General features: G+C 41.5%; 1 protein-coding gene across 1 annotated transcript in view; it reads right to left on the bottom strand.

Annotated features, from left to right (window-relative positions):
- The window catches only part of LOC126285435 (cubilin-like), a 780,558-nt gene that overhangs the window by 25,935 nt on the left and 742,310 nt on the right, over window positions 1-12,313 (bottom strand). The window contains exon 65 of the mRNA XM_049984824.1: window positions 854-1,011. Coding sequence (XP_049840781.1) covers window positions 854-1,011 — 158 coding nt within the window. The remainder of the gene's footprint in view (window positions 1-853; window positions 1,012-12,313) is intronic.

Below are 12,313 nucleotides of genomic sequence, written 5' to 3'. Positions count from 1 at the left end.
AAAGTACAGTATCAGAGTGGAATTCTTGCTCTTAACTTCCTGTGCTATACTCTGCAAACAAGCCATAAAAGGTACGATGGGTGTCCACGGAGATTTTTCCATTGTGGAGGACGATATAAGACTCTTAAATTGCCATTTTTTGTATAAATGAGTTGGCCAATTTCAAGAAATCCCATCCATTAAGATCTAAATTTTACAAGTGGCATTAAAAATTGACTTGCCTACTGAATAAATGAATAAAAGCTCTATTCTACAGATTCCAGTGGATTGGCAGGGTGTACTGGCAAATACTGCCACAACCTGGAATTTGTGACAAATTTACTTTTGTTCCTTTGGAGATAGGTGGTAACTGATCTCCTGCACACTTCAGCTAAACTGTGCATGGTATTCCTGCTGCAAATCAATTTCTGAAGATGTGTGGAGCTAGAACTGGAAGCTACTAAGATTAGGAACATAACAAATATTTCCACCTTCTTGGTCTTCACTGGTGTATTAATTCCAAAATGCTTTCAATCCACATTTGAAATACTGTGAAATCACACACTGAACATTTGAAAAAGCTGATTTGTGTTGATTGTTCTCAGTGTTTTGGTGTGCCTTAAATCATCATATAATAAAACCTGACAATTTTAATAGTTCACTGAATGTGTCCCCCCTCCTCCTCCTCTACCTCATACCCATTCTGTCTTGTAAAATAGATAAAGCAATAAGAAGCTCTGTTCATTATTTTAGGACTTCCACACTTTATGTGCACCGACATTAAAATGCCTTATACCTAATTAAAACTTCCTTTCTTAGTACAGTTAAATTGTGTATCTGAATTCACTTTCAAGCTAAACGAATTTATACTTACTTTCATACTGTCTGCATTGCAGTCACCACCAATATAGAAGTCAGATACATATAAAGATATTGTACTATTCTGAGGTGCTGAAATCACTATTGTGCATGAAGCTGTAAATCTGTCGAGCTGGATCCGTCCTTGCACATGGGAGTAATTACGATTACAACCTGAAATACAACATTTATGACATTAAATTCAGCATGCCACCAACAGGAAAATAAAAGAAACCTTTCATGATAAGAGGCACTCTTGTGTGACTATCAAGAGCTCAGATGGTAAGACAGTACTGAGCAAAGAAGGGATGGCTGAAAGTTGGAAGAAATTTGTTGAAGTACTGTACAAAGGAAACTAAATTGAAGGCAGGGTTATGGAAAAGAAAGAGGAAGGACACAATGATGAGATGGCTGATATGATATAGTGAGGAGACTTTGTCAAAGCACTGATAGACCTCATCTGAAACAGGGCACCTGGAATATAAAAAATTCAATCAGATTATTAAGATCCTTTGGAGAACCATCCATGGCATAATCATATGATATAAGAGTCAGGTCCATTACCTTCAGACATCAAAAAGAATGTAATAACCCCAGTTACAAATAAAGAATGTGCTAACATTTAGAATAATCAGTTCATTAAGTCATAGCTACAAAGTACTGACATGACTTGTTTACACAAGAATCAACCACTCAGGGAGCTTACAATTCTTTTGTGTGTACATGTGTGGTTAGCATGGAGCCTGAAGCAATTGCAGCATCTATTTCTTTTCCTGTGCTGCAGTCTTCCTTCTCTTACTTATGTTCTCATGATGACAGCATTTGATGCTGACCCAGCTATTTTCTAGGTTCTGCTTTCCTTTCCTAACATATTCATTTATTTACTTAGCATCTACTTTTCGCTGAAGTAATTTTTGGTACCCTTCTGATTATCACCTTTATTCTTAAAATTTTTCTTTAGCCTGGACTGACTGGGAAAGAACACCTTAAATAGCAAGTATAGCATGCATTATTCAAGATAATCTGCCTGTAATATATGCATAGTCGCATTTGTATGCTTAAAAGCCAACACAATAGCTAATCTGACGTGGTGAGGTCTTTATATACCCTTTGGTAGAGCCCTGACACCACACGTATCACACTGCTGATGTGGGAGCTGCTAGCACCCCACATTTGCCAAGGAGTAGATCTCCCTTATCCTGGGGCATCCGGCCTCCTGGCAATGTTCCATTTTGTTGCAGCTGTGTGGCATCCATCAGATAACCCCTTGATCAGAATGGGTAGCATCAGACCAGAAATTTCACACGTGAACCTCATCAAATTAAACCAAAACAATTGCCCTTGTGATCCAGTCATCTCATCAGACAGGTACAGAAATTTCAATGTGAACAGTAATTATCCTTCTAGTTTCCCTACTGTGCTTATCTTACCTCATGGGAAGATTTACAAGCCAGATGCTTGGGGGGTAGAACAATTCAATGAACATTTGGTATGTACTTGAACAGACTAAGATACTTTTGCTGTGATGAAACCATTATTCTTGTGTAACAAATTGAAGATACATTTGGAGAAGATGAGTTCCTGGGAAAATGTGTAATGTATTGCTTCTCTTCATCCACACACTGGTGCTAACATTAGCCAATAGTTGAGGGGCAGTGCACACACATTGGAGCCAACATTCAGTTGAATTCATGTAGAACCAACGTAAGAATGTGTGATGAACAGATCACTGCCAGTGATTTTGTGGATTTGAACATTAATAATTATATTTTGTCACAGCAAAACAAAAAATGAAAACATGAAAATCAAGACAGTGAACAATGACCATAACACGTACATAAAAATAATCCAGGCTTCAATGATCTATTGTGCAACATTTAAAAAAACACACACACACCAGTTTGGAAAATTCAGTTTAGTATCAGTCTTTATGTGGTTTAATACACTCAATCTCCCACTTCCAGCTCCACTCCCCCCAACACCTCAAAATTCTAGTCAACACAATCTGTAACCACAACACCCCAATTCAGTAGCTAACCTTTCCTCCAAACCTCTCTCCCAATCTGAAACCTCTGTCCTATCCAAAGGCCTCACCTTCAGCCCCACTCCCAGGTTCAACCAAACTGCCCTTGTCAAAGATTTACTGTCCTACACTCGTAGTCTCTGCTGGAAATATCACTTTGCCACAAAGAAAAATAATCCTGATCCCACTCCTAATGATTCAACTCCCCAAGACACTATCCAAATTGAACCCTGCCTGGAACAGTTCCATCCTCCATCACAGTGAGACCCACCTCCTCTTCCTCAAAATCACCCTCTCCAAACCTTCCAGGAATTCCCCACTTCCAGCCTTGCCTCTCAATCCTTCTTGAAAAACCTTAATCCTACTCCGAACATCACCACAGCCGAAGCCCAGGCTATCCGTGATCTGAAAGCTGACCGATCCATCCATCATCATTCTTCTGGCTGACAAGGGTTCCACGACCGTGGTACTTGATCATTGGGAGTATGTGGCTGAAGGACTGCGTCAGCTTTCAGACAACTCTACATACAAAGTTTGCCAAGGTAATCCTATTCCTGATGTCCAGGCGGAGCTTCAAGGAATCCTCAGAACCTTAGGCCCCCTACAAAACCTTTCACCTGACTCCATCAAACTCCAGACCCCGCCGACACCTCGCACTCCTACCTTCTACCTACTTCCTAAAATTCACAAACCCAATCATCCCGGCTGCCCCATTGTAGCTGGTTACCAAGCCCCCACAGAACATATCTCTGCCTACGTAAATCAACACCTTCAACCCATTACATGCAGTCTCCCATCCTTCATCAAAGACACCAACCACTTTCTCGAACGCCTGGAATCCTTACCCAGTCTGTTACCCCTGGAAACCATCCTTGTAACCATTGATGCCACTTCCCTATAAACAAATATCCCGCACGTCCAGGGCCTCGCTGCAATGGAGCACTTCCTTTCACGCCGATCACCTGCCACCCTACCTAAAACCTCTTTCCTCATCACCTTAGCCAGCTTCATCCTGATCCACAACTTCTTCACTTTTGAAGGCCAGACATACCAACAATAAAAGGGAACAGCCATGGGTACCAGGATAGCCCCCTTGTATGCCAAACTTTTTATGGGTCGCTTAGAGGAAGCCTTCTTGGTTACCCAAGCCTGCCAACCCAAAGTTTGGTACAGATTTATTGATGACATCTTCATGATCTGGACTCACAGTGAAGAACAACTCCAGAATTTCCTCTCCAACCTCAACTCCTTTGGTTTCATCAGATTCACCTGGTCCTACTCCAAATCCCATGCCACTTTCCTTGACGTTGACCTCCATCTGTCCAATGGCCAGCTTCACACATCCGTCCACATCAAACCCACCAACAAGCAACAGTACCTCCATTATGACAGCTGCCACCCATTCCATATCAAACGGTCCCTTCCCTACAGCCTAGGCCTTCGTGGCAAACGAATCTGCTCTAGTTCTGAATCCCTGAACCATTACACCAAAAACCTGAAAACAGCTTTCGCATCCTGCAACTACCCTCCCAACCTGGTACAGTAGCAAATAACCAGAGCCACCTCCTCATCCCCTCAAACCCAGAACCTCTCACAGATGAACCCCAAAAGTGCCCCACTTGTGACAGGATACTTCCTGGGACTGGATCAGACTCTGAATGTGGCTCTCCAGCAGGGATACGACTTCCTAAAATCCTGCCCCGAAATGAGATCCATCCTTCATGAAATCCTCCCCACTCCACCAAGAGTGTCTTTCTGCCGGCCACCTAACCTTCGTAACCTCTTGGTTCATCCCTATGAAATCCCCAAACCACCTTCTCTACCCTCTGGGTCCTACCCTTGTAACCGCCTCCAGTGTAAAACCTGTCCTATGCACCCTCCCACCATCACCTACTCCAGTCCTGTATCCCGGAAGGTGTACACGATCAAAGGCAGAGCCACGTGTGAAAGCACCCACATGATTTACCAACTGACCTGCCTACACTGTGATGCTTTCTATGTGGGAATAACCAGCAACAAACTGTCCATTCGCATGAATGGACACAGGCAGACAGTGTTTGTTGGTAATGAGGATCACCCTATGGCTAAACATGCCTTGGTGCACGGCCAGCACATCTTGGCACAGTGTTACACCGTCCGTGTTATCTGGATACTTCCCACCAGCACCAACCTATCCGAACTCCAGAGATGGGGACTTGCCCTTCAATATATCCTCTCTTGTCGTTATCCACCAGGCCTCAATCTCCGCTAATTTCAAGTTGCCGCCACTCATACCTCACCTGTCATTCAACACCATCTTTGCCTCTGCCCAAACTCTATGCCTTTGCATATGTCTGCTTGTGTCTGTATATATATGGATGTGTGTGTGTGTGTGTGTGTGTGTGTGTGTGTGTGTGTGTGTGTGTGTGTGTGTGTGTGTGTGAGCGCACGCGCGAGTATATACCTATCCTTTTTTCCCCCTAAGGTAAGTCTTTCCGCTCCTGGGATTGGAATGGCTCCTTACCCTCTCCCTTAAAACCCACATCCTTTCATCTTTCCTTCTCCTTCCCTCTTTCCTGACCTAGCAATCGCCGGTTGCGAAAGCTCGTAATTTTGTGTGTGTGTGTTTGTTTGTTATTTTATTGTGCCTGTCTACCGGCGCTTTCCCGCTTGGTAAGTCTTGGAATCTTTGTTTTTAATATATTTTTGCCATGCGGAAGTTTCTTTCTATTTTATTTACATCATTAATACACACTTTACTATACATAAGATATATTCAGTGAAGAAAAATTCCAAACTCAATTGGAGATATGTGTAGTCCAAAAATTGAGAGAACAGTTTTAAGAGAAAAACAATCTGAAAAAGTATACATAAGTAGTATATAGCATATGGTTAAAATTGTATTTGAATTTGAAATAAACTGTGTGTTACGTGGATCAAATAGACTAACTCTAATTTATGGATCATATAGATTACGGGCTAACCCACCCCGCTTGTCAATATAAACGTAGTTGTACAGAGATCATAAGTTTATGAAATTAATACTTAAGCCATTACTTAGCTAAACTAGGTTCCTCTTAAGAGTTAGTTTATCATCTGTTCATTATTAGATCCAAACTTTGCAAAATGACTATAGTATCCATGTACAGAAGGATACCAAGATATTATTCATAGAGTAATTTGCACTTTTTAATTTGCATCCTAAAGGATCCTGTTATAATTTGAAGTAAATAACTATTTGCTCATAAGAAGTTACATGCCTTTCTGCCTGATAATCAACATTTACTAACATGAATACATGTTTCATTCAAATTTGCAGAAACTAACAAAAACAATTATTGTAATAATGTCTATTTCAACTTTTCAAAAACCAAATCACTTACTTTACACTGCTCATTATAAGTAATTTCATTCCACATTATCTTCCACCCACCAAATAAAATTTCAGTCTCACGAAAAATGATGAACTTACACTCCTGATATTTCGGAAATGTTAAAGCATAATACAAGTCTCAGGACTCTCCATCATCATGAAGTTCTTGGTATATCACATAGCTTAAGGTATACTGCAAGCTTAAGGTATATTGCAAGAACTTGGATGAAAATATCTTTATGGCAAAGTTAAGAAAGTACTGATTTTGTAACATATTACAAGTTCCTTGCTGGGACTGAATTATTTAGTCTCACCTGAGAGCTTTGGCAGTTGAGTTCTTGAATCTTTGCATGTTAATCTGATTTATTAAACACAGTTCTCGTGTTTTCCTCTGTTGTGGGCCAGCCCTGGGGATCTAATGGATGTCCAGCACGTCTGAGTCTGCCGATCGGTCTACTCAGTGGCCAGCTCAGTTAATGCTTGCACTGAGGTTGGCCCCTCACCCATGGTCAAGTGGGAGGTCGCCTCAGTGCATGTCAGATGGCGAAAGACTTCCCTGGGGGCCACATGTGAGGCCTCTACATCTACATCTACATCCATGCTCCACAAGCCACCTGACTGTGTGTGGCGGAGGGTACCTTGAGTACCTCTATTGGTTCTCCCATCTATTCCAGTCTCATAATGTTTGTGGAAAGAAAGACTGTTGGTATTCCTCTGTGTGGGCTCTACTGATTTTATCCTCATGGTCTCTTCGTGAGATATATGCTGGATGGAGCAATATACTGCTTGACTCCTTGGTGAAGGTACATTCTCGAAACTTCAACAAAAACCCATACCGAGCTACTGCGCGTTGCAGAGTCCTCCACTGGAGTTTATCTATCATCTCTGTAATGATTTTGAGATCACTAAATGATACTGTAATGATCCACTGGATCTTCTCTATCTCTTCTATCAACCCTATCTGGTATGGATGCCGGTGAGCAGTACTGAAGCAGTGGGCGAACAAATGTACTGTAACCTACTTCCTTTGTTTTCAGATTGCATTTCCTTAGGATTCCTACAATGAATCTCAGTCTGGCATTAATTTTATATGGTCATTCTATTTTAAATCACTCCTAATGACTACTCCCAGATAATTTATGGAGTTAACTGCTTGCAGTTGCTAACCTGCTATATTGTAGCTAAATGATAAAGGATGTTTCTTTCTATGTATTCACAGCACATTACACTTGTGTACATTGGGACTCAATTGCCATTCCCTGCACCAAGGGTCAATTCATTGCCGATCCTCCTGCATTTCAGTACAATTTTCCGTTGTTACAACCTCTCGATATACTATAACATCATCCGCAAAAAGCCTCAGTGAACATCCGATGTTATCCATAAGGTCCTCCGACACCCCCCTGCGGCACACGTGAAATCACTCTTACTTCAGAAGACTTCTCTCCTTTGAGCATGACTAACCTCCTGGTTAGTCTGACACACAGGTTCTTGGTGCTGTTTGTGGCTGACACTGCCCTGAGCCAGATGCAGTTGCTTGTCTTTTTTCAGAAGAAACCTCTGGGTCTACAAGATCTGGGGAATTACAGAGGGAGGGATTATTAATAGTCGGGAGCTCCAATGTTAAGCATGTTATGAGGCTCCTTAGGGACATGGCTGCGAAGGAGGGGAAGACAGTCAATGTACACTCTCTGTGCAAACTAGGTAGAGTCATTCCATATGTACTGCAGGTGTAGGCAGTATCACTGATGTGTGTTACTTTGGATCAGAAGAGATTCTTTCTGGTTTTGAGTGGCTAACAGAAGTGGTAAAGGCTGCCAGTCTTGCTTGTAAGATGAAAACAGAGTTCACAAATTGCAGTAGAGTTGACAGGACCATTTGCAGACCTCTGGTACAGAGCCGAGTGGAAGACCTGAATCAGAGACTCAGACAATTTAGTAATCGTGCAGGCTGCAGGTTCCTCGACTTGTGCCTTAGGCTGGTTAGCTTTCAGGTCTTGGGGAAACACAAAAAGGGCTTAAGTCCCCAAGGGTGCAGGTCAAAAACAGAAAGCATGTGAGCTCCATGTGGCAATAGAGAGCACTGATGCTCAAATTGTTATAGGCACTGAAAGCTGAATAAAGTTCAGATGAATTTTTGCGAAGAGCCTAATGGTGTTCCAAAAGGATGGGCTAAAACACAGTGGGTGGTGGCGTGTTTGTTGCTATTAGAAGTAGATAGTTCCTGTGAGTTAGCATGAGCAGAGGCCATTCTTGGAAACTGGAATAAAATAATAATTGCATCCTTTTATCCACTTCCCAACTCAGATGTTACAGTTGCTGAAAGGTTCAAAGAAAATGTGAGTTTAATTAAAACAATTACTGACTCATACAATTATAGTTTGTGGTGACTTTAATTTAATGTAAATATGCTGGCGAAAATACATGTTTAAATCTGGAGGTATGCATAGAACAGCAACCAAAGTTGTGTTAAACGCATTCACTGAAAAAAATTATTTCTAACAGTTAGTTCATGTGACCACATGAATAATAAATGGTTGTGAAAACACACTGAACCTCTTAGCAACAAATAATCCTGAGCTAATCATTAGTGTGAAAATGGGTACAGGGATTGGTGAACACAGATTTGTTGTAGTGAGATTGAATTTGTAACCCCCAAATCCTACAAAAAAAACAAAAAATATACCTATTCAAAAAAGCAGACAAAAATTCTCTTGATGCCATCCTGCTATTCCCCTCTGTACAGTCCCCCCCCCCCCCCCCACCCCCCACCCCCGCCTCCTCCCAAATTTCCAGGTGCTGCCCTGGATGATCAAATACATTGAAAGTACTAAGGTACCATATCTAATCAAGTACAGTATGCAGGGAATGCTATGTCTCCTCTTTGGGAACGTACGCCTCTTCCTCTCTGGTGTGGACTGAGCTCTGTAGCCTTTTGAGCCACCAAAGATCAACAACTTTTCAGAGTCTTTTGATTCATTTGTACCAATGTGCCGGTTAGTGCTGAGTGCCTTGTGACCCACTTTGTGACAGCGTAGGTGTCCTCTTCTGACCTGACTACCTTTCTAATGGAGAAACAACAAGTTGAAGAGAGCTCCCTGGAACTGTTTCGTGCTCTTGCCTCATCTCCCAATATGGCCCCAGGCCCTGATTCAATTCATAATGAGATGGTCCAATGCGTACATCTTCTTAGGCTCTTCAACCATATTTGGCTTGAAATTGTCTTCCCTTTGCAAAGACGTGATAATATCATCATCTCAGTCATTAAGCCAGGCAAGAACCCAACATGTCTCAATAGCTGCTGACCGATTAGCTGCACCAATGGGCTTTTCAAAACTATTTGAAAGAAGGGTTGCCTAAAATTATGTTGAATCTCAAGACCTTTTGCCCCCTATCAGGTTGTTTCCAGGAGGGACCTAAAATTATGCTGCGTTCTTGAATCTCAAGACCTTTTGTCCCCCTCTCAGGTTGTTTCCAGGAGGGTAAACCCACATTTGACCCTCTGCTTACGTGGAAGCAGCAGCAATCCAAAGGCTTTCTCTCAATGCCTAAACCTCATTGCAATCCTTTCTGTCACACATATGAACTAAGACACTGACTGGCATCATCACATTTTACTTACCCTACGTATTCAGGCATCTGAGGCTCACTACTGATTATTCTTCATCAGTTTTTATCTGCACAAGTTGTACTTCACTAAGCTCTCCATAGATGCAAAATAACGACATCCCACAGGGTTCTGTAATGAATGTCAAGTCTTCCTCATCAGCATCAATGGGCTAGTGACATCAGTTGGGCTGCTGATTACCCCTGCACTGTATGTTGATGACTAATGCGTCCAGTACAGCTGCCACTCAGGCAACACCCAAAGAGCCTCTGTTTGGAAACTTTCCCATTATTTCCAATTCTCTCCTGCAAAAACACATGTCATACCTTTATGCCAACATCCCAGTCTGTCCTGACCCAGAACTCTACTTGGGTACGCAGTACTTGAACATTGTTGCACAGTCCCATTTTTTGGGCCTCCTTTCCAATAAAAAGAGGACTTGCTTGCCCCATATTTGACAGCTAAAGAGCAGCTGGATGTGGAAGTTTAACACTCTCTCCTTCCTTGCCTACATTTCTTGAAATGCTATTGTGCTACTCTTCTCCATATTTACCAAGCCCTACACTCATCCTGATTGGACTATGGTTGCCATGCTTGTGGCTCGACAGCACTTTCAGCTTTGAAAGAACTAGATCCTGCCCATCACAGTGACATGCAACTGACCACTGGTGACTTCTGGACTAGTCCCATTCACAGCCTCCTTACTGAAACGGAAACCTCTCCTCTTCAGTTCTGAATGAACCAGTTGTTTGTCTCATAAGCAGCTGTTATTCAATAATTCCCAGATCATCTAACAAATCTCATTCTTTTTGCATATGAGTACCTGCTACCCACTTTTGGATGGTGTTACACATTGGAACACACCACAGTTCTCTGTCAAGGCCTCCACCTGTGTTCCCTAGAATGTACTCTCAATGTTTTCTCACACACCTTTCCTTGGTTGGTACCTGACCATGAATTAGGATCGATCTATTTGTAAGTCCCACACTCTCAGTTACTCCCATGACCTTTAGGCATCTGTTCTCCAGTTATTCAGGAATTTCAGTGTACCATCATCTTCTACATAAGAAGCTCTAATACCATGGATAAGACAGGATATGCTTTTATATCTCCGGCTGGCCAGAAATACCACTTGTTGCTGGGAACATGCAGTGTTGTTATGATGGAGCTGATGTCCATAAGCAAATCCCTTCGTTTTATTAAACATGCCTTTTTTGACTGTGTTTTAATATGTAGTGACTCACTAAGCAGCCTGCAGGCCACTGACCCTTGTTACTCTTGTCACCCTATGATCTATACTATTTATGGCTTTTTCACTGAACTTAGTTGTACTGCCTGCTATGTTGTCTTTTGTCATGTGGGTATCCAAAGGAATGAACTGACTGACCGTTTACCTGGCTGACTGTTTAGTTAGAGGAGCAATTACTCCCACAAGTTAAGTATGGTCTTCCAAATCTTTGCCTCTAATATTGGCAGACAGTTCATGGGCAGTTGAAATGGTTCTCTGTTTTCCCTGCAAAAGTGGTCTTTATTCTCAGATATAAGTTTTTCAACTGCTTTCATGATGAGTGTAGTGTGGTTGGGGCTGGGTGGACTCCTGACCCTACCTCCTCACCCAACTAACTCTTCTCTTATTGTGTTTTACTTGCTTTTAGATGTGATTTGCTTCTTCTGTCACACCCTATTTTATATTTTTGGGGTAATGCCTTAGCTGTACAGGGTATCTATGCAGCCAAGGAAAAATAGTTCTTGAATTTCTTCCAGATTTCCTGCTTAAAAATACACTTTTTCCTGTATCAATATACATTTTTTTCTGGGTGAATATACACTTGTTTCCAAGTGAATGAACACTTCCTCCCAGATGAATATACACTTTTTCCTAGATGAATACACACTTTTTCTTGGTGAAAACACACTTTTCCCGAGTTACGTGACAGTATACTTTCCCTCAGAGCTATAAAACTTCTCAATCCTTTGAATGGTTCAGGTATTATACACCAGCATAGAACTCCTCTGCACTTTTCAAAGTATTGAAATTAAGATAGCGATGCGCTTTTGTTAGCCAATCATAGATCATGTCATGTGATCTCTCCAGTCGATGACAGCAGATATTCAGAGGATAGGACACGTAATGTAGTCAAGCAACAGCGACACCACTGTGAAGTTTAAGTAGTGCAAATACACAAATGGCAAAACTTAATAGTTTAAATTAATATACTTACAGTGTAGCTACAAGAAAAGGTAAGTTTTCATGTATTATATTGATATTTAGTTCAAACAGTAGTTTGTTTCTTTTTGTTAATACCTTTACACTTGGTGTGCTTGATTGTTCAGCACCACTTGTGTATTATTTATTACATGTAGCTTGTCATTTGCAACCAAACAATGTCGATGAGAAATTTTGTTGGGAGTTAACTTGTCATCTTAATGTAATTTAGTTTGTTGCGATATTTTGCACCTACACTAATTTTTACTAACGTTTTCGTGTGGCAAGC

This window comes from Schistocerca gregaria, chromosome 8 (assembly GCF_023897955.1).
Source record: "Schistocerca gregaria isolate iqSchGreg1 chromosome 8, iqSchGreg1.2, whole genome shotgun sequence".
Classification (NCBI taxonomy): domain Eukaryota; kingdom Metazoa; phylum Arthropoda; class Insecta; order Orthoptera; family Acrididae; genus Schistocerca; species Schistocerca gregaria.
Note: the sequence above shows the minus strand (reverse complement) of the source record. Positions and strands in the feature narration are given on the sequence as shown.